Source organism: Chaetodon trifascialis, chromosome 4, assembly GCF_039877785.1.
Source record: "Chaetodon trifascialis isolate fChaTrf1 chromosome 4, fChaTrf1.hap1, whole genome shotgun sequence".
Taxonomy (NCBI): domain Eukaryota; kingdom Metazoa; phylum Chordata; class Actinopteri; order Chaetodontiformes; family Chaetodontidae; genus Chaetodon; species Chaetodon trifascialis.
The window spans coordinates 5,760,575-5,783,067 of record NC_092059.1 but is presented as its reverse complement, the minus strand read 5'-3'; the positions used below and the strand labels follow the sequence as shown (position 1 = coordinate 5,783,067).

At 44.9% G+C, this 22,493-nt stretch overlaps 1 protein-coding gene across 2 annotated transcripts in view; it reads left to right on the top strand.

The window, feature by feature from the left end:
• The first annotated feature begins 657 nt into the window (after positions 1 to 657).
• LOC139329695 (capping protein, Arp2/3 and myosin-I linker protein 3-like) overlaps positions 658 to 22,493 on the top strand; it is a 30,203-nt gene continuing 8,367 nt past the window's right edge. For both annotated transcript variants that reach the window (XM_070960010.1, XM_070960011.1), the window contains exons 1-29: positions 658 to 909; positions 4,560 to 4,654; positions 7,399 to 7,449; positions 7,555 to 7,614; positions 8,320 to 8,441; positions 8,581 to 8,675; positions 9,054 to 9,124; positions 9,267 to 9,340; positions 9,418 to 9,493; positions 10,274 to 10,362; positions 11,210 to 11,304; positions 11,627 to 11,713; positions 12,297 to 12,406; positions 12,508 to 12,585; positions 12,684 to 12,760; positions 13,267 to 13,371; positions 13,509 to 13,578; positions 14,645 to 14,726; positions 14,896 to 14,992; positions 15,244 to 15,298; positions 16,436 to 16,608; positions 16,717 to 16,785; positions 17,235 to 17,328; positions 18,711 to 18,809; positions 18,897 to 19,016; positions 19,100 to 19,213; positions 19,283 to 19,458; positions 19,607 to 19,694; positions 19,776 to 19,895. In XM_070960010.1, the coding sequence (XP_070816111.1) occupies positions 852 to 909; positions 4,560 to 4,654; positions 7,399 to 7,449; positions 7,555 to 7,614; positions 8,320 to 8,441; positions 8,581 to 8,675; positions 9,054 to 9,124; positions 9,267 to 9,340; positions 9,418 to 9,493; positions 10,274 to 10,362; positions 11,210 to 11,304; positions 11,627 to 11,713; positions 12,297 to 12,406; positions 12,508 to 12,585; positions 12,684 to 12,760; positions 13,267 to 13,371; positions 13,509 to 13,578; positions 14,645 to 14,726; positions 14,896 to 14,992; positions 15,244 to 15,298; positions 16,436 to 16,608; positions 16,717 to 16,785; positions 17,235 to 17,328; positions 18,711 to 18,809; positions 18,897 to 19,016; positions 19,100 to 19,213; positions 19,283 to 19,458; positions 19,607 to 19,694; positions 19,776 to 19,895 (2,700 nt within the window). In that variant the 5' untranslated portion in view covers positions 658 to 851. The remainder of the gene's footprint in view (positions 910 to 4,559; positions 4,655 to 7,398; positions 7,450 to 7,554; positions 7,615 to 8,319; positions 8,442 to 8,580; positions 8,676 to 9,053; positions 9,125 to 9,266; positions 9,341 to 9,417; positions 9,494 to 10,273; positions 10,363 to 11,209; positions 11,305 to 11,626; positions 11,714 to 12,296; positions 12,407 to 12,507; positions 12,586 to 12,683; positions 12,761 to 13,266; positions 13,372 to 13,508; positions 13,579 to 14,644; positions 14,727 to 14,895; positions 14,993 to 15,243; positions 15,299 to 16,435; positions 16,609 to 16,716; positions 16,786 to 17,234; positions 17,329 to 18,710; positions 18,810 to 18,896; positions 19,017 to 19,099; positions 19,214 to 19,282; positions 19,459 to 19,606; positions 19,695 to 19,775; positions 19,896 to 22,493) is intronic.

The window sequence follows — 22,493 nt, the reverse complement described above, 5'->3', positions numbered from 1 at the left end:
ACATTAAAAAGCACGTTTCTGAAAATGTCACTTCGGTTCAGCTGGATGCTTCTTGCTCTTTAATACCGCTAACAACACGCTGTCGGCTCTTTGCAGGCGGTACAAGTTTCTTCTCTGTTCCCCTGCTGGGGCTCAGCCTGCCAACTGCTGTCAATCAACAGACATCAGCTCACACCTCCAGACAGACGAAATGAAAAGGAACATTTCAGATATTTTCCCATAGTTACTTTGTTTCTTCCATTTAATAACAAAATACTTGACAATATGTTTAAAAACACACTAGCATTACTTGTTACCATAGACAAAGATGCCTAAATGTGACTTTAACATGGCTTTAGACTCTGACTTGTTTTACTTTTATTGACATAAAATACACGCCCCAGAATTACTACGAGAAAGCAATTATTGCTAATCATAATCTTAGCTGGTAGAGTGTGTTAAATATGATGCCGTAAAATGGAATCACTTTGGGTTTTTTAACTTTTTACAGCCCACCTACAGCATGTGTGAATCTCTAACTTCTGTGCGCTCTGTGCTTTCACAGGTAACTACAGCCGCTTCATTAGCCCTGAGTGATCCCCGCCTTCTCCACATCATCCCTCCCTCCACCTCTCTGCCCCTCCCTCCACCTCCCGTCGCTTTCACATCCAGCCTCCCAACATCCACAGGGTTTCTTCCAGGAAGCGCGTCGGGCAGTCGGATGCTCTGCTGGAATGCCTGGGAGAGAGACCATCTTTTTTGTCCATTTCTAAGAGAGAGAGAGAGAGAAAGAGAGCGAGGAGAGCCAGCGGGGAGGAGGTGGAGGAGAGGAGGAGGAGGAGGAGGGGTGGCGATAGGACAGAGGAGCAGACATGGCTTCTAAAGAGATCACTGCCTCTGGTTTCGTAAGTGTGAGCAAGGATATCACAGGTGGGTAAAGACCGCCGCTTGTTATTTTGATCCGTGTGTGTGTGTCTTGTTGCGGGCTACAACCGCCGTCACCCCCGGCGTGTCTGCGCTCATGCTCGGGATGCTTTTCCCCCGCGCGTCTGGCGGAGGCTGCGACCGTAACAGACGCATTGGATGATAGTCATGAGCTACACCTTTGCATCTTATCCTGAACCTTTCCGGGGCGCCTTTTCCCTTCTCAGTGCATGCGAATTAGTTAATGTGGAGATGAATTATTCACAGTGCAGGGGAAATATACCTTGCTTCAAATGTGCCCCTCGGGGCGGATCAGGTAATAAAAAAAAAAACCCTCAGCCTTAGGCCAGAGAGGAAAAGGGGCGTTGTGGAAATAATGGTGTGTAGCCTTCTGTGGGGCTGATAGCGTTTTGTTCCATGCGCGTTTTTACCAACACACACTATTTCAGAGCATGGTCCCCCCCCCCCCCCCCCCCCCCGCCCCCAAACCTGACCCTTTGAGTATTTAATCTTTGTTTTCCTGCAGCCTATCCAGCCAGGGCGCTATAGTGATTTGCGCGCGCGCGTGTGTGTGCGGGCGCGCGTGCGTGCCAAAGTGAAGAGAGGGGCACTGATAGAGGCAGATGTTCCCCGCGTCTTGCCAACACAAATGCATGAGCAACACAGACCCAACAGCGCGACAGAATGCACAAATATTTATGCCTTTTTTTTTTCCTCGAACAGCAACAGCTCGCACATGTCAAAGTCACAGCGCAGCCTCAAATGGGGTACCGTGCACGAGCGCCCCGCACGCGCACAAACACAGACACACATGCTCAGGGTATCCGGGACTCTGCTGCTGTGTTAATTACTCCTAATGGCTCTATTAGGCGCACTGTGATGATTAATCCAGTGGAATCCCTGCCTCTCCATTCAGTCACCTGCCGCGGGCCGAGCCGCCTCCTCCTGCCCTGCCTGCACTGACTGACAGTTGGAGCGCCGGGGCCACCGTGGCCCTGGTGGCCTGCAGGCCCTCACAAGGTCACCTGAAAGAGACTTCAGCCCAGATCTCCTATCCAGACTCACGGTTATATCAGTGTTTCCATCTCTGGCTCTTACAACTCTGCGTTCACTGAGGTGATCATCTATCAGCAAACTGGCCCCAATTTCTTTTCAGAAAATCCTTCCTGTGTGTTTTGAGGCTTTTAAAGAAAGCCCAGGCTTTCTTTTTAACGTACAAACACTCAGATACTGCTGCTGTATACATTTGAAAGTAGCAGAAGACGAATTCCCGTCCTTTAATTAAGCAAAAGTAGCAAACAGCACGATGTAAAAATGCTCCAGTACTCATCTAAAAGTAAAAGAACTTAAGTAAAAGTACAAAAGCGTTGTGAAGCGTTGGGAAAAGTATCTGTTTTGTTGCACAATGAGCCCTATCAGTGTCTTGATATTATATCATTTATTATCACAGATGCATTAATGTGTAAGCAGTGTTTTAATGCTGTTCCAGGTTAATGTGATGCCACTTTTAACTACTTTATAAAATGTTAGTTTATCCTATGATTCACCATATTTTATTAACTGATCACATGTTTGATGCCTGAAATCTTTTGCAAAGTAACTTGTTGACACACAAATGCAGTGGAGCAAAGACCACAATATTCCTCTCTGAAATTTGGTGGAAGAGAAGTACAAAGTAGCATAAAATAGAAATATCCACATAAAGTACAAGTGTAGTACTTGAGTAAAAAGATTTAACTGCATCCCACCACTTTGAAGTTGGCCTCATGGAGACTTATGGACACGCACTGCTCCATAAAGACCGAACCTTGCTTTACCATCTGCTGTGACTGTATCAGCTCTCCTGCCAAATCCAAGCATCCCGGCTTCAGTATCGATTTGCTCGTGAAGTCAGGATGCTCTGCAGCCACTGAAATGGAATTAAGAGGCTGAATCACGACATTCCTGCCAGCGACTGTATGTTTCTGTGATAGTGTGTCGGTGCCGTGTGTTCCCACCCTGTGAGTAAGACGCGTCCTCTGGCTCGGCGGGCGGGTTACGTGCCGTGTTCGTGTCAGGGGGTCGCAGCTGTGACGGTGATGCTGTTTGACAGGAACAGTTCAGAGTGAATCATAGATACTGATGCTCGCATGTGTCATGTTGATCTTGAGAGGATGAAAATGACACTGGAGCATATTGTGAGCCATTTTGATGATGCCACCACATAGAGTAGCTCGGTGATGGCGTGGCGCTGAACTCGCTGAGCAGCACGGGAGGAAATTATTGCTAGTCGATCCGTGATCAATCCAGGCGACTCCCCAATAAATGCTGTTCTGTTTTGAAGAGCGACGTAAAACCCTTTAGCGCTTCACTGTAACATGCAGCTGCATCGTTTCACATTTAAGAGACTTGCAGCTCATTTATAACGATATATTCAGACTCGGAGCTCATCGGATTATTTTATCATCTGAAAAAGCCACAACAGGTCTGTTGAAATGACAAGCCTGACGTGTCTCTCAGTGATTAGGTGAAGATATGAGCACTGGTCTGTCCAACCAAAGGATAGCATGGTTTATCTTGATTTGGACTCATTTGATTTGTTTATCTTAAATGACCTTTAAAGACATTTTCTGCCTTTATTAGAGATTTGACCGTGCAACCCAACTCCTTCGTGCAATCATGTGTTCACAAAGCGGTGAACCTCGCTCCATCCTCGCTTGTGAACGACAGCCTTTCCAGGTTGCCCCCCTTCATACCCAATCATAATGCTCTCACCTGTTACCAATCAACCTGTTTACCTGCGGAGTGATCCAAACAGGTGTTTTTGGAGCGTTCAGTCTTTAGTTGCTCCTGTCGCAACTCGTTTGAAATGCGTTGCTGCATCAAATTCAGGATAAGCATCAATGAGGTTGATGAGCTGAAGCTTTGAATATATTGTATTCGTGCTGTTTTTAGTTGAGTATGCATCAAAAATCTTAGAAAATTCTCACGTTCTGTTTTGTTTTACACAACTATTTTGGAATCAGGATTGGTAGTAAGATGACAGGAAATAAGGTGATAGAGAGAAATGGGGAAGAGCATGTACAAAAATCTCCAGGGACATTGCAGAACCTTAACCCCTGTAACACTGGGGTACGCCTGTTTTAGACCATTTATGATGAAATATGTGTGCTGATTAGTGCCAACTATCTTCTGAAGTGATTTTTAAATATGTTTTGCTCTACCTGCCCAGTAGGCAATTCTGATACAATGTGAAAATCCACTTGCAGAGGCAGGAGATCGCATCCCTTTTTGTTTTTTGTCTTGCTGATGTTATTGTTGTTTGGTAATGCAGTGTAGACTTTTCAAATCAATCTGCACTCACTGCACATGCAACACTAATGTGACTGACAAAAATAAATGCATACATAATTTTCACTGTGATAAATAACCTGCGCCAAGCTTTCGGTCTCTGCAAGTCGATTTTTTACGCTGCACGGAAATCACTGAAACCAGTGTCTGTCTGGGATGGAACAAACAAACAAACCCAAAAGACTGCAGCAAGCTTTGAAAAATGCTCAGCAGTAATGTGTTTTTTATTAAAAGCTATGAAAAAAACGCTTTTTAGCAGAGAGAATGAGCATTTGTACGTGTTTTTCTGACATCATTTGCCTACATGTTGTGATTCTCTTCCACAGAGAGCATCAAGAAGATTGTTGATAAATCATCTATCAAGTTCATTCATGGCATTAAGCTTGACACCAAAAACGGCAAAACAGAGGACAGAATACTGGTAAGCCGCTGCTTTCAGTCTCTTCGCTGAGGGCTGGGCTGTTTTTAATGGGCCTCTGTGCTACAGTAACACCGGGTTGCTGATGTAGAACACCTTAATCCTGCAACCTAAGCAGTCTGACGCATGCATCATGTATGTACGGTGCCTTTGATGTTAACTTCCACCGCAGTGTTAATGGATCTGACAGCAAAGGTGGAGGTTCCCCCTGATTTAACAGTGAAACGTCTTGCCTCTGTGTTCACATACTAACAGCATTATAACTGCTGCCCCTCTTCTGTGAGTGCTGTTAACGGCTTGGCAGGATGAATATTAGATAGACGGTATCTGTGGGAGCGGCTGTGGACTCCTCTGTGTCTGCAGCCCCACTGTGGAGGCAGTAGGAGGCTCACATCCTTTGATTCTGGGGTGCTTTCATCAGAGAATATGGGGCAGAGATATCAAATCTCTATTAGCGTGAGTGAAGTTCAGCCAGCTATCCGGATACAATCTGGTGCAATCAGCTCTTATGGACCAGAATTTAGACCGGACCCTGGAAGAACGCCTGTGTTTGCACTTGGATGGATTTGTATATGTGCATGAAAGTATACTGCTCGTGCACAGGGGGCGACATACACACTAAGCACAGAGCAGGTTTTATTGATTCAGTGCTCCTTTGAGTGCGGCTACTAAACCATATATCGGCACAAGCAAGATCTTATACGAGTCCAAGTCCAACTGCAGTGAAGTCAGTGTATTTTTTATGCTGTTTAAAAGACTAGTGACTGCCGTTGCCCCTCCTGAAGTCCCCCGATGAGCCAATGAGCTTTCATCCCCAGCCGAGCGAGCTTCAGCCTGGCAGAGCAGCGCTTCCACTCGACGGACGCTTTAATGATTCGTCGTGCGGTGAGGACGGGTGGTTAGGAGGGTTTCCGCATGTACAGCCTTTGATATTCAGCCACTTTGATATGTCTATCTGCCAGAAACATCTTTCCAGTAATCTCTTTCCAATCCCTGTCTCATTTACTGCTTCCTCTTAAAAGCTGAACTGGAAAGCCAGAGTTCTCGCTCCTGCTGGGCGCACATACAAGACAGGAAAATAGTTTGGAGTTGATCAAACACGGCGCTCGCGTGTTCGGGGGAATGCGGAGCTTAAATGCGTAAAGGTTTTGTGTTTTTCGCAGAGGTTTGGGTTGAAGCTGCTTTGAGGTCGTGATCGGGGCTTTTGCTCTGTCATTGCAGGTCACGTGATTTTATCTTGGTGGTTTCTTCCTCACCAAAAGTGTCAAACATGAGCAGATGATCTGTCCTGTAGCAGCTCTCCTGCATAATTACAGGCCACAGGAAGCGTGATCCGTGCGTGCGTGTGGTCTCTCTTTGATGTGGAACTCTTGGTTGAATCCCTCTCTCTCCTGCTGCATCAGCATGATTTACTCCTGTTTACTCGTTCGCTCTCTCTTAACTACCACCCGTAACCCCCGACTCATCACCGTAATGTGATACAATCTGGTCTTTTTAATCAGCTCCCTCAGACACACACGTCCTCCTCTCCGTCTCCCTTTCGCATGCACATTTCAAGCGACTACATCTCAGACACCTCACTTGCTGTGTGGGTGTAAGAGGCTGTCAGTGTGTGGTTCTGACAGGCCTGTGTCAAGCTCCTCTCTGCAAAAAACACAACAGTGGAGTGGGAGAGCTGTAATTTAATTACTGCTTTTCATTGGGGAGAGACACATGGTTGGAGGGGGGGTGCCTGTGTCCTGAGGGAGTGTTTTAGCAGGGCCATCAGAGAGAACGGAGTAAATGATTGAGAGCGACGGAGCAGAAGAAGAGAAGAAAAAGAGCAGAGGGCAGTACTCAGGGGCTGGTGGAGAGCAGCCAAATGCCAAAGAATCACCACTCTTTGTTTGCCTTGATGATGAGGGACACTGACTTTTTTAGGGTGTGTTTGCAAAGAAAAAAAGGGAAGAATTGCCGCTCTTGAACAAGACTTAGGGGCAGAATCTGATTTACCCAACAGCTGCACGATACAAGCGTTTCCATGCCGAGAATAAGTGGGTACAGGCCCAGAAATGCTGCGTGTGCTCGGTCAGATGGAGATGGAGCACAAATAAGCTCTCTGTTTGCTTTCAGATTGCCGGTCACGTCCAAATTCCCATCAACTTTGCATTGCACTAAAAATGATCCCACGCACTTTAGACTGCAGACGGCAAATTAGCGGAGGTAGTGTAGCGAAAATGCTAATTTAGCATCCTGACCCAGCATGACCGACATTTCTGGCACTGGAACAGATCCCTTTACTTGAAATGTGGAGAAAAACAAAACTTCTGACTTGAAATGGGCACTTCTTCCCTGTAAGTTCTGATATTAAAGGCCTATTAATGCTGATTGACTAGAAATTATTGACTGTTGAGCCCAATGCTGCTCCGTATGTCTCAAATTAAATACATGATCCTCTCTCATGCTTGCCCACAGCAGTCGTAATGTAATGCTAATGAAATTATATTTGTGGGAATGTGATTAAAACGTTGCAACATGCCATCATTTCTCAGCCTGTATCACAGTATGTTAATCTATTAATGTTGGACAACGTGTCTCCAACACAGAGGGCTTTTAGCTCGATCAATACGTGAATATAGAGAGGACTTCTCATTTCCGTGTCATCATTGCCATGGAAACTCCTGGGACTATTTTCTCCCCTCGGGGATTGTGACTGTGCAGCGAACTTCCGTAATCTTGATTCAATTTACTTTACTCCCTTTTTTTAGGTCCTCACAACATGGCGCCTCTATTTCCTGGCGCCCAAGATTCCCGCTAAGGTACTTCTTACCGCTCTGTGTGTGCAGTTACTAAACAGTATGGAGCTTTTTCTTTCTCAATGCCTGCTGAAATCTTTGCTTTGTCGACTGAATCTGTGACCACAGGTCGAATCCACATTCAACTTCTTGGAGATCCGAGCTTTGAATTCCCACCCTGAGCACCAGGTGAATTTTCACATTAGTACTGAACTCTGCACGCACTCCGCTCCATTGTTGCAGCTAATCAATTGTCTGTGCAGTTGTATAGTGGAATGGTTACATCACTTTAGCCTTCAAGGAATGACAAAATGCATTTAAAGCATTTATCAAAACAGCCACAGTGACAGTCAGTGCTCTTTTATTAACTTTGTCTCCTCTGGCAACAAGAAAAACTGCTTCAGGACTGTCGAGAATTACGAGGGTGGGAGGGGAGGTCAGAAAAGGAGGTTTGTGTTTTCTTTTTGCTGAAGGGAGAATAGTTTGAATTGTTTGAAAGAGCACAGGGACGTCTCACCCGATCTTTTTGTAATTCGATAACAAAAGTTCTCACAAATGATGGCTTTAGTATCAGTGGTAACAGTGTTGTACTACTATGCTGCACTATAATGTAGCTGTAATCGCATAGAAGGTCCTTGTAAGTGTTTGCTGATGGAGTTAACTCTTCCTGCGAAGCATCCTTGTCTGGACGCTGGTATATAAAGAGATATCCACTGAGAATGTAACACAGTTAAGAATATAAAATATGTCTTCATATGAGAAGTTAGAATTGTTGAAAATACTGGACATTAACTAACACGCAAATCTTCTTAGATCTGTTTAGAACTACATTATAATGTCAGAAATACACATACAATCCTACTCCTATCTGATTAGCTTTCTTTTTCTTTGCAGGTGATTATCAACACTGACAAGTCCAGCTACTCCCTGAGGTTTGAGTCACGCGAGCACCTCAATCATGTGGTCAGCCATATTAATTTCGCTCTGTCTCGAATATTCAACAACTCCATTTTTGCGTAAGTGTGAATCTGAATGAATCACGTATCTGTGCAGTGGCCGATAATCAGAGAGTTTAAAGAAGAATGACCTTTATTTGCCCAGTAATCAAAAGATGAATGATGCCTCACGGTATCTGTGTGTCTTTTATCTGTGCAGCCCTTCCATCTGTCATTCAGACAGTGACCTTTCTGAGGGCAGCAGGAAGTACTCACCCAGCTCAGAGACTTCAGTGGAAACCCAGAGGGCCTGTGGTAAGAGAGACATTATCATCAAACATGGGAATTTGCACACATGCGTGAACATGCAGCCACGCGCACACACACACACACACACACACACACACACACACACACACACACACACACACACACACACAGATAGGGGCACATGCTCACAAATTGGCAGACTCAAGAGGAAGTTGGCTCACAGGCTTCACAAATGGTCTCCCAGATGTTCTTTTTAAAGTGCTCTGTCACACAAATAAAAGATTGATAATTTGAACAAATGTTTCTGCGTGCATATTCCTGCATTTTCTCTCCTGTTATTGCCGAAGGAAGCAGCTGTTCACGTCAACTCATTCATTTTATTCTCTCTCTCTTGTTTTTTTCCCCGCCGCCTGCCTCTCTCAGGAGGCTTCTCCGAGACGTACTCCGCTCTGTGCGACTATAATGGCATCAGCTGCAAGGAGGAAGTGCAGTGGGTAAGAGCTGTGGGACTGTGCCTGTGTCGCTGTGAGTGCTTTTGAGCATTACGCACAGCACTGGGCACAAAATGGGGGGGCGTGGGGGGGGGGGGGGGGCGTACACCGCAGCAAACAGGCTCATGGGTAATGTTGCTCCTAGGACGTGGACACCATCTATCACTCCCAGGACAACCGAGAGTTTAACCTGCTGGACTTCAGCCACCTGGAGAGCAGGTGAGGGACGAAGAGCGGTCGAGCACGGTTACCTCCAGTGTGCGTTTCCTCATTTACCTCAGTTTTATCTTTTCCAGGGATTTGGCGGTGATTGTGGCATCAATGGCGTACAACACCTGGTTCACTAAACTGTACTGCAAAGACCTGCGTATAGTGAGTATGAGCATCTCTGGTTTAGCTGCAAAAACAGGGGAAACATTTAAATTTTATCTTTGGTTTAAATCTGTCTTTAGCCTCTGCTGCTGCGTCTCCATCAGCAGGGATCAGCATGAACTCAGCTTTGATCATTTCATTACCAACATGCATAAGCGCCACCCAGACAACCACACACAGTGCGTCTAAAATCATTGATCTCCCAGCGTCCCAGCGTCCAATGACACAGCCATCACACGCGAAGTGCACACTACAGTAAGAGCTTGATGTCCTCCGCCATCTCCGCCCTCAACAAAGTGTAGCAGTAACGCTCAAATTGACTCCTGTTTTTGTCAAGCGGCAACATCGAAGTGCTGCAAAAACTGCAGTTCCTTGAATGGCCACTTGAGGCTGGCTTCAAAGGCGAGTCAATCCCTATAGACAGCAGAAATAAACAGCCTGGTAGAAAAAAGTGTTTTGCTTTCTGTAGCTAATTTCCCCGTCCGTGACAACTATACAAGAGTGAATTTGTACATAACTGATTTGAGTTAAATTGAGTTTTAAAGTTATGCATGAGCATGGCTGCTTTTAGCGACAGCTAGCTGCTAGATTTCAGCAACCAGGCCTCATTCGGCCCGCCTGAGCTCCGCCGACGCTCCGCCTCTTTGACCATTTCTGGATTAGCTGGGAGTTTGGTAGAGTTTCTTGTTGTGACCAGGCTGTGGGGAGGAAAATCATATAGCAGAGAACAATAAATGATCTAATTTATGTATCTAACTAAATCTTTCCCTTTTCCTAAAGGGGTCAGAGGTCACAGAGCAGGTCCTGCATACAGTCAGCAAATCCTCCAGCCTGGAGGAGATCACTCTGGAGAACGCAGGCTTAAAATCGTGAGTTTTACTCTCACCTCCCTTTGACTTTTCATCCATGCCGTCTTCCATAAACTCTGTTTGCTCCAAAGGGAGCTGAGCGTTCACATGAAGATCTGTTTGCTTGTCACACGGAGTACGTCTCAGCCGGTGAAAACAGTGTGATGTTTTCGGCCGCTCTGAAGGGAGCTTTCTAAAGTCTGAAACATCATCCTGGAGAAGGGGTCCAGTGTTTGCAGAGTTCGGCTCAGACTAGTCAGGACATCTCAGCCTCTGCTGCACGTGTTGACCGTTCTCATGTCAGTCTTCATGAAAGCACTGATGGAAAGTAACAAAGCACATTTACCCGAGTACTGTACTTGTACCTTACTTGAGTTTTTCTATTTTCTGCTTAGTACTTCTACTGCAGTACAATTCAGAGGCAAATATTGTACTTTTTACTCCACTGCATTGATTTGACAATGTTTACTAGTTATTTTGAAGATTTAGCTTAATAATACAAAAGATAATCAACAAATAAATTATGATGTATTATAGATTAAGACAAAACTTTATTGATCCCAGGGGGACATTCACAGGCTAAGCAGTTAAACCGCTTTTACCAGCCTCAACATTAAAGTGATGAACACATTAATTCATCAGTGATTATTCCAATAAAATATAATAATAATGAGCACTTTTATATTTGGTGCTTGAAATGTATTTTGACGTTTATGCTTTTGTACTTTTACTCAAGTAAAAAAATCAGATGCATGATTTTTACTTGCAACGGAGTATTTCTACAATGTTGCTACTTACAAGATCTGAGTACTGAGTACTACGACTTGTGTTTTTTTTTTCGGTGCGAAACTATGGACCCACGTCACAGAGACTTTCCACAGAAGATGTCAGCTGCTCTTTCGGAGAACCCCTCTTCTGTCATCCACTCGCTCAACTTGGCCCACAACTCACTGGACAACCAAGGTACGATGAAACGTCTGCTTCATGTCTCTGAGCTTCAGGTCCCGTAAAATAACTAAAGAACGGCCATGGCATCGATGAATGGAGTCTGCTGAATGAAACATAATGGATAAGGTTTCTGGTAAACATCCAAAAACTTTTTTTCTTGTTTTGATATATGAGAGAAGCTATGCCATTTGAATAATAAGGAGTATGATATTTTTCTCTTTCATCATGCCCCACTTTGATGCTTGTTGGTGGCTGTATGAAGAACTCTTTCAGCCCAAGATGACCAAGAACAGATCTGTCGGGGTCATTGTCTGATTGTCTGTTGTGTACGCTGCAGGTGTGTCCAACTTAATCCAGCAGGTGTGCCGCCTCAGCAAGGGACTCCGTCTCCTCAACCTCTCCAAGACCTCGCTCACCTCCAAAGGTTTGCGCCGATCCCTCTGTGATTTCCCTCCATCTCTTTCTCTATTTAATCCAGTAATGTCTGAAAAGTGTGACCCCCGCTTGCAGGATTTCCTACAATTAAAGACAGTAACGCACCAAAATCAGGTGGAAATTAGACACATAACACCCACGTCAGTTTTTTCTAAAGCTGCAGCTGATGGAGCAGCTTTCAGAGTTTGGGTTAGATTATAGGTTAAGGAATATAAAACCTCCAAATCCTCAGATAATTCTGCCTCCTGAAGAGCTTTGCTTCATGTTTTGGCCCTGCTACAGCTTCATATTGACTTAGTGTATGATGTCTTGTGCAGCCCTGCAGGCGGCATGCCTCCTGTTACTGTCTCATCTTACCTTGTACCCAGTGGAGAATTTAAATATTACATTGAAGCAGACAGATACAACGCACTGCTTCCCATTACATCCACTGATATCTGCCACTGCAGATGTGTATGAATAATGTAAGCACACAAAATGTTTTGAGAGTGTTCTCTGTCTTTTAATATTGTACAACCCCCCTCCTGCTCCCCCCGCCTCTCTCTTCTTCCTTTTATCCATCTCTCTCTCAGGAGTGGTGTCTCTCTCTCAGGCTCTGTGCTCCAGCGATGAGTACTCCAACTCTCTCCTGCACCTGGACCTGAGCAAGAACCCCGGGGTCCTCTCGGGGGAGGATGCCTCGGTCAGAGAGCGCAGCCCATCTGGAAACAAAAACACACACTGCTCCATTTATACACCACTTTTTCGGCTTAATATGACATCTCTCTCTTATTCTGTTTGCAGAACTTGTATCTGTTTTTGTCTCAGCCAAACTGCCTGGTCCATTTGGATCTGTCAGGCACGGACTGCTCCGTGGACTCGGTGAGTATTTAATGGCGAGAGGTCGATCAGATGTTTACGTGCAAAAGAAATGCATTTCTCAGCCTAGATTAACCGTCTCCACCCTGTGTCTCATGCAGCTATTTGGGGCTCTTCTGAGGGGGTGTTGCGCTGATCTTTCCTTTCTGAATCTTTCCAAAAATTCCTTCTCCCACAGGTTAGTCATATCTTTAAGATTACCTAAACAATAAAGGCAGCTGCAAAGCCAAATCTGGGAAAATATCACCCTTATTTCGCCGTGAAGGCCTGCCTCTTTCATCATCCATTCTTCCTCCCTCGCCCTCTCCCTCTTTTTTTTTTTTTTGTCATTATCTCCATCTCTTGCTTAATGGGAAATCAGAAATGAGCTTTGTGGGAATGGAACATTGTGTTTCCTCTCTGTGGGTGTGTCTCCTGCAGTTTAAAACCAGAACTCTCTGCGCTGTCTGCATAGATAAGGCTCATGAATATTTAAGCAGAGCTATCTATCATTTGACCCCTCTCGCTCCCTCCTCTTACACCAAAGCAATATTCACTCTGTTTCTCATTCTGTGTCGCTGCTCCGCGCTCAGCACTCATATTTACCCGGCATGTCAACAGCGTGGCCGGCCTCATCCCATCCCACTCTCTATCTGCTCACTTCTGCGTCGCCTCTCTTTCATCTCTTGTTTTTTTATCCAACAGAAAAGTGAAGGACACGCTGCCGCTGTTCCGTCAGTTCTTCAGCTCGGCCTTCAGCCTCACTTATGTCAGCCTGGCCTCTATGAAGCTGCCCCCTGATGTTCTGAGGTACTCGCCCTGCTGCCTTTTATTCTCCTGTCAGATGTGCTCCCTTTTCCCCTTTGTCCAAGCTCCTCTGCAGCGACGGCAGATTGAAAGCGCATCCTCGACTTCCTCTCCTTGTCTTTTCTCACTTGTCTCCGCAGGGCTCTGCTAACGGGGTTAACCTCCAATCCACATATCAATGACCTTCATCTGGACATCAGTGGCTGCGAGGTAAGAGTTCACCTCCACAGCTGCAGTGCATTCGACGCTCAAGTTAAAGGGACAGTTCGGTGTTTCCTCCTCATGCACTTTAATGGTATCACAAGCTTATTCTATGCACTAAAACACGGATCAGTAAGATTGTGAGCTTGTGAAAAGATGCTGACAAATCATTTCAAAGCTTGTGTTGTGTCAGCTTTTGTAAACCCTTGAGAGAAGAAATTCAGGTTTGTGAGTGTGCAGAGAAGACTTGTAGCCGGAGAGACTCGAAGCCAAAGACTGTGTCTGAAACTCAAAGTTCCCACACTGTGAGTGACACCAAAGTCACACATAAACAGACACATCACAGTCACAAGTACACATTTTGGCCCTAATTTTGCAGCTGAAGTCAGGGCCAAAAAAACACTTGCAGTTTGCATAATTTGCACAAGTTCTTTTAGACATTCATATTCACTCTACAACATTCGGAAAAACAGAATTTCTAAAGCATGACCAATCAACTGGTGACTTGTTATCAAACAAACATATTGGAAAAAAAACACAATATTTTGCTCTGTATTAAATTAACAGTACTTGGATTGAAGTACAAGTACTGCTGCATAAAATGGAATTTGTCCCGTGAAGTACAAGTACCTCAAAATTGCAGTTGTGTACAATAATTGAGTAAATGTGCTTTGTTACCTTTAAGTAGTAGCAGGTTGATTCTTTTATGTCATGCTTCTTGTTTATGTGCAGCCACAGCTTCGACGTGAACTGCGCCCAGTTCTCCCAGGTTGTTCGGATATTCACGTATTTGCTTGTTTAAGCGAAACAATGCCGAGCTAACAGGTAGCAGAAGATGTTTTCCCTACCACTTAGCCGAGCAGCTGCAGATCACACGCAAAGCAACGCTCGCTGCTCGACGAGCCTTCACACTGCCTGCAGAGACACAAAGAAGGCATCCATAAATCTGCCTCACTGTGGAAAAATAGAACGACTCCCCCAAGACTAAACCTAAAATGACTCAAATTCATGCCTGTGCATATGTTGGTTTTCCACGTCTCTCTCTCTCTCTCTCTCTCTCCCTCTACGTCTCCAGCTGAGGTCTGCGGGAGCTGCTGTAATCCAGGAACTCTTCCCCAGAGTCTCCTCTATCGGCACTCTGGATATCTCAGACAACGGTACAGTGGAACGCTTCAACACATCGACCTTGACTTCCTGTGCTCAGGCAGGAGGTGTTTGAGTGAGCTGGTAATGAATCAAGCCATGTTGAGCTCTTAATATATATGTGTGTGTGTGTGTGTGTGTGTGTGTGTGTGTGTGTGTGTGTGTGTGTGTGTGTGTTGGCAGGTCTCGATGCAGACTTGCTCACAGTCCTGCCGGCCCTCTCCAGACACCCCTCCCTCAAACACCTTCATCTGGGCAAGAACTTCAACATCAAAAACAGGTGCTGCCGGTGCTGTGTGTCTTGCTTTACTGCCGTTTTGTGTGTATGTGTGTGTGTGTGTGCGTGTGCGTGAACACGAGGGCGCGTGCACTACATATGCCAGCTTGAATGTGCGTGCCTGCGATTTTACTTCCGTTTTCATAAGCGGCTGCCGCTCCTCGGGCCGACAGCTCGCTGGCAGCAGGAAATGACTCGCGCCAGCTCATCCAGCCTCGTCTCTGTGTTTGTCTCTCTGCGGTTTGTGTCTGCAGGGTTCTGGATGAGGTCCTGCAGAAGCTGGTTCAACTCATACAGGAGGAGGAATGCGTGAGTGAGAGCACAGGAAATGTCCACGCTCATAAAAAGATACTGTAAGATGCAGATTTAACAATGTGCTGGCACTGGGTGTGCTTCATAACAAATCACCCAAATAGCAAACGGATCAGATGCAAAGACACAGAAAACAATCACAAAACCTAGTTTCACTGCATCGTATTCTGGACGGGAAGAATAATCCAGATAATAAACATGCATGGCTTGATTTAATGTAAGTGGCATCAAATATGCAGCAGTTGATATTCTGCATTCTTGAACACATTGCCATATGTTTCACTGTAGATGTGTCACTATCATTAATTATTACTGTCCCTCTGTTAGCCTGGCAGGCACCGTGTCTATATCACTACACACACATATTGTAAATAATTCACACATACAGCATGTAAAGTCATATTGGCGAGCAGTCACATTACTCTGCAGTAAATTTCATTGCACTTCATCCTCACAGCTCCCCTCTTCCCTTTCCACTGCTAGATTTTCTCTTTTTTTTCCTCATCTTTATTTATTCAGAAGAAGAAGAAGAATTTCCTTTATTCGTCACATTTTTTACACACAACATGCAGTTGAGGAGGAAACTGTACACGCCATGCATATGTGAAATTCCATCCCTCTATTTGACCCATCCATGGTCAGTCCTTCCTCCACGGCAGACCAGGAGCGGTGGGCTGCCAGTCGACCAGTCGGGGATTCACAGTGGAACGGTGGAAACACTGTCGCCTCACAGCTAGAAGGTCCCGGGTTCGATTCCCGCTGTGGGCGCCGGGGGCGTGTCCTCCACCATGCCTTCGGTGCCTGCTGCTCGAGGAAAGGGGCCTTTCTGTGTGGAGTTTGCATGTTCTCCCCGTGCTCACCTGGGGTTTCCTCCTTAAAAAAACCCCACTAAAAACATGCAAGAAGATCACCACCTGACCAATGGTGATGAACAGGAACTGTCGGATGGCAGCCCACCGCTCCTGGTCTGCCGCAGAGGAAGGACGACCAGGGTGGGATAAATGCGGAGAACAAGTTTCACCAATTGCATGGCCTGCATGCCTTGCATGAGCATGTAAAATTGTGTGACGAATAAAGGGGATTGTCACACTGACTCTAACACACGCCTCTTCCACCTTTGTTTCTGCTCTCCAGGCCCTGCAGTCTCTGTCGCTGACAGAGTCGCGCCTGCGGTCTCGGGGCACCGTGCTGGTCAACGCCCTGGGCAGCAACACCTGCCTGAGAAAAGTGGACCTGAGCGGGAACAACATGGACGACATCGGCGCCAAGATGCTGAGCAAAGCCCTGCAGATCAACACCACGCTCAGGTGAAGGGAAGAAAGTGTAGCGGGAGGATATTTCTTTGTTTTTTGCAGTGTAGCTTGCACTCTTTATGGAGGTTTATATTCAGTGCAGCTGACGATTTCTCCCTGCAGGAGTGTGACATGGGATCGCAACAACACCTCTGCAGCAGGATTTCTGGATGTGGCCCGGGCACTTGAACAGTAAGAGCATTAAAACATCATCAACATGACATCTGTATATGCACGCTTGAGTCATTAAATAAGAGATCTTATAGACCTGCAACAAGAACAGTATTGATTTCTAGAGACCGTGATAGATCTGCCTTCTATTTCAGAGCGTTTAAACACACTGGAATTTGCAACGCGAGCCGAGCAAATTGTTGCTTTCCACTTTGCTATCTTAAATGGTCCAGGCTTACCTTTAGGCGTTGGATGACATGGTTGCAAAGATCAAAGTATTACTCACTCATTGCATGGAATAGGAGGGATATTTTGGGATGCGTTTTGTCCATTGGGGATATTAACCTTAAGCAACCTCTGAATCTGTAACCCACTTTATTTATTTTCTCTCTTTGGTCCGTCACTGCCTCCTCCAGTAACTCGACCCTTCCTCTTGGTCTTCCTTCCTCTTCTGCTCTTTCCTCTCTCAGTAATTTCACCTTGCAGTACATGCCTCTACCCCTAAGTGACATCAGCCAGGCGTACCGCAGCGCCCCCGAGAGGACAGAGCAGGCACTGACCAAGGTTGGCATCAACTACTGAGATTCTGTTCTGCTTTACTTCTGAACATCTTCATCATGTTGTCTTGCATCTTCAAAAGCGACTTTTACTTCTGCCATTTACATTTGAAGCATTAATTCAAGTGCTTTGAATCAGAAGTGAGCAGAAATGTTAGGTTATGACAGAGAGGAAGATAAAAACAGAGCAAATCTGAGCCTCTACTAGTTATGTATCTATACCCCATTTTTGTGTGATGATCGTCAATTAATGTAAAAATCGTACCGCTGAAGTATTAGTATAGTTTCCTTTAAAATGATGGTAATGCCTTGATTCACCTAACAAAGAAGCTACCTGACATATAATCACTTCTGGCTACCTGGAGATTTTAAGTTCAATTAGTCTCTTTTAGCTCTGTTTTTGGCCTCCTCCGACTGCTGAGGGAAATATCTGGCTGTTTAGCTGCTAAATGCTCCAATATGTTCACCACTGAGTCGCACTGTGTCTGGCTGCTAAACTGGCTGTTAAACTGGGGTCCAGACAGTTAAACAGTGAGCCGAAACTCACTATGTAAAAGAGAAGGAGCTGCAGATTCAGGTGATAATTCTCTGTAGATTCATCTCTCCCAGCAAACTCTTTCACACTGTTTTCACATTGACATTTGATAGTTTGTTATAAAACATTTTTGAGGGCCAGTTTAAATAATGCGGCATATTCAAGAGTCTCTAAGCCATAGTATGTATTATATATGTATATGAAACACACAATACAAAGTGGAAATCTTGTAAATAAGTTCAATTTTAACCTGAAACAACCTACGAGAGAAGACGAGGAAACTGAAAGCAGCATGAAAGCAGCATGTCTGCAAGACAAGATGAATATATTATGCTTTAGTTAAAGATTCTGCACTCTGATGCTGCTGCAAATAGATGAAAATAAAAACAAACTCCAGTCGCCTACACTTTTCTCCATCAAAGCGCCGCGGTCATTAATACTGGATGGATGGACGGTGGCAGCCTTACATGGCGAGACGAGGCTGGCAGATGTAAATCACTCAGTGGCCAGTTTGGTGCTGTTTTAGCGTTTTATGACTTTTCTGTTCTGTTTTATTTAATTGGAAGTCAGGATAAAAGTAGATGACCAAAAGCAATAAAATTATCAAAGAAAAATGTAGTTTTTAGATTCCAGAGGCTGCTCTTAGCCTGATCAGGAAGTAGACGTCTTGTTAATTAAAACCATCAGAAACGTAAACTAGAAAATGATACATCAGCCTCTTCTCTGCATCCTTCGTTTACTTCATTGCTCTTTGCTTCCTCTGCAACGATCCACCTGTCGCATCATCACCTGGTCTTTTCTGTTTCTGCGGCCGCTTTACATTCATGAGTCTCTTCTTCGTCCCTGCTGCACAGATCCAGCGGGCTCTGGTGAGGAACAACCAGACCCAGCGCTTCTCTCAGAGGCAGGCCCTGCGTCTGCACCAAGGCCTGGTCACCAGCACCGCCGAGCAGGTAGCGTTCGCTCACCTCGGCATGTGTTTATGCTTGTTTTATGTGTGTTTGGCGCTCGTAACACTCCCCCGCCTGTCTGTTTCCAAGGTGATGGAGCGCCTCTGCGTGCGTGTCCAGCAGCAGGTGTGTGTGCTACGAGGCGTTGGGGAGATGGAGGAGATTCAAGCTGCTAAGCAAGTGCTAAAAGAGGCCAGGAACTCCCGCGCTGTGAGTTGATGGGAAATATACAAGCGTAGTATTTGCAGCGCTGCCACACAGACGTTTGAATGCATTTCTTTTCCCTCTCTAAGCTGTACCCTTCACTGTGTGAGCTGGCTCATGTGCTGTCCGTGGACGGGCCGGTGCGGCAGAGACTGGACTCTCTGGCCGGTGAGCTCGCCAAAGCTGCAGACAAGGAGCTTCAGGTACGTCCAAGAGCCTCTTCTCACGCCATGATCCGTCACAGAGTTACTGATGGCTGGCGTTCATTGCAGGTGATTGTCGACTCCATGGTGTCTCTCTGTCGCGAGCTCTGCCCTTTGTCTTCTTCTGCGGCAGAGAGGCTGAGCCCTCCGCTGTCGTCCGTCTCCGAGCGCGTGTCCATCCCTCGCTCTGCCATCCGGACAGCTCTGATGGAACGAGCGGCGCAGGACATTCACCGGGCCTTAGAGTAAGAGAGAGATGCAGCAAAGGAAAAAACGGGGAGAGTGGCTGTAAATGGTTGCAGCAATGAGTCTGAATCTGATAAGCCAGTTATTGATTTCCTCTCACTTTTACCAAACCTCTTCTCGTCTGTCTCTCCCATTCCTCTTACCCAGAGAAGTGAAGCTGTCAGTGGTCTCCTATCTCACCAACTCCATCGTGGACCAAATACTGCAGGAGCTCTACACCACCCATAAGACCCTGGTAAATACAAAGCACTCACTGTAAAAGATATTACCTGTCTGAGTTGGCGTGAACAGGACTGAAGAGCGCTGTCTGTCTCAGACTCGGCAGGTGTCTCATCTTAAACACTGGGAGGGGACAGGTGAAGATGGGACGGGATGGAGGTTTAACCGACACAGAGACTCTCTGGACATCACAGATGAGGAGCTCAGCACCAGCATAGTGAGTGTGAATATACAGACACATGAACTAAATTAGGCTCATCTTCCCATTTGTCCCTCTCTATCTCATGTGGGACAGTGTCTTGTCATTGCTGCTCTGGACTTTTTACTCCTTTTAACATTAGTTTCATACATTTTTCCATTCATCCGTCATCAACAGTCCAGTTTTGCCTGCACACATATGTGTGTGATGGTTTTCTTGCTAGCAGCCAAAACTAGTTTAAAGAGATTTAAAAGGATTATAATATCATATCTTATATATCCTCTTTCTTCTTCTAATATAAAAAATAAAGTACAAGCCCAAAAAATTTGAAAATGGTCAGCCACTTTTTTACCACACTGCTTCTACCTCCAGCGTTTACTTATCATATAATGTTCTTTCAACCTTCCCCGAGGTTCTATTAGTGTGACTTTCACATATATTATTATTCCAGTCTTCTTCAGTGATCTCCAGGCCTGATTCTGTCTCCTGCTTCTGTCAGACAAGACAGTCAAACTGGAGTTTTCCATTGTATGTTTTGTATGTTTGTTGTCTTTAATCTTACGTGCATCAGTGAATAGGATGAATTCTGCAACTACTGACCAAATAACACCACTTGAATCTTGGCAAAAGTTGGAGGAATTGATGGATTTTCCTCTGGGCTCTGGTATTTGAAACATTACACTGACTTTCTTGACAAGAAGGTCAAAATTTGAAGAGCCCTAACTCCTCCACTGGAGACGTTTCAGCAATACTTGGATTGATGTTTATCATCAATTCAACTGTGTTTTGCCCTTTAGACGCTTTTCTCTGATTGGCTCAATTGAAGCACCGAAGTGAAAGTCTAAATTCCAAAAGGTCTTTGACTCATACACCATAAGCTGGACTCACTTTAAACTTAAAAGTGATGATAAATGTAAAGTTGTTATAGGCTGATTTGGTTAGTCCAGTACCCTGTGCCCTCATACAGATCCTCTCTCTATCATACCTATAGTAAGTTTCCAAATTTAGATGATACCTTTCATGTTAGTTTTCCAGTCTCCTTTGCTTCTGGCCCTTTTTCTTAACAAATAACTGCCTTCTCTTCCTCAGTTATCCACAAAAAGTTTGTGTTTCTTTAACATCAAATCAAAAGCCCCTCTTAAAATGAGAAAACTGAACCTTAAACTAAATCTGAATATCATCAGTATGGCTGGAATGTAGGAAAGCCGAGTGAACCTGAAAAAGAATAAACTGCAAATCTCTGCTGACATACTAAAAGAGCAGTTTGATATTTAGAAGACAGCAGGTAAAACTGCAGTAAACTGTTTCTCCGATATTATCTGAAGAATCTGACATAAGCCCTGGGCCCTTTCCAACACAATCAGTTCAGTCATTAACATTTCAGTCAGATGCCTCCAGCCTTGATGTCTCCTTTAAAACCTGGCAGAAATTTTTGTCTATAAAGCTGAAAATATAAGGGCGCTCGTTCACAGTACAGTTCCTGTATGGAACTGCTATTATAGATCATTTTATACCAATATAATGTCAGAAACAGACTCTCATGAAACCAACAACTTGTTGTTTGGATATTATGTCCTCCAGAATTACCTCAGACAGATTTTGGAAGCTGCTGCGACAGCTTTTTCACCAGAGGTTCAAACAATCATCAGAGTAACCATTCTTCTCAAAGCCTTCCCCGAACTCGACAGTTTTAAATCATTTCCATCAGACCACTAAACTTGTTTTGGGGGAAAGTCATTGAAGTTCCCCTGTATATTTAACAAAATACAATTAGCAGCTCTGAATGAGTGATTTTGGTCATCTAAAATGCTCTTAGCTCTTGATCTTGATGGAAGTAAAATTTTACTTTTCACTGACTGCTGACATTAGCTAGTATCTTCTGTGGAGTACCCCAAGGATCCATTTTTGGCCCCTTCATTTTCTCTCTTTACATGTGTCCTCTTTATATTGTGCAGATGTATATTTCCATCCAGCGTTACGTTGATGACATTCTGTTGTATCTATCTATTCAAAGACCCATTCATACCCATAGGGGCTGGATCAGAACATGCTTCATTACAGAAGCTAGTAACTTTCTGTGGTGGTCACATTGAGCACTGAGCGTTACAGCTGAGATTCAGCTGACAGTGAATCTACAGCCATGTTAGCGGCTTTGTGAGGGTCTTTTAACTAACTGCTTATATAACACTGCTATTATGCTCACAATGATAATGCTAACATGCTGATGTGTAGCAGGTATAATGTTTACCTTGTGCAATATCTCAGCTAACTGTGTTAACATTGATAATTACCACTAAACGCAAAGTGGAGCTGAGGATGATGGGAATGTCGTTAGTTTTGCAGGTGTTTGGTCATAAACCAAAGTATGGCTAAAAATCTCATGTGCCACAGTTAATCCTTGTGCCCAAAGCTTTGTTCAGCCGTTCATAATGACCTCAGTCGTTTCAGGAGTTAGATCCAGCTTCCTTCCGCTGACATTTTCTGTAATCAAGCTTCTCCTGCCATGCACCCTATGATCTGGAGCAAGTTATTTAGCTGATTGTACTGTTATTCATCCACCTTTTTCTGTCCCAGTGTGTGCTTATAATTTGTATTGTCTGCTTTTACATGTTCAGT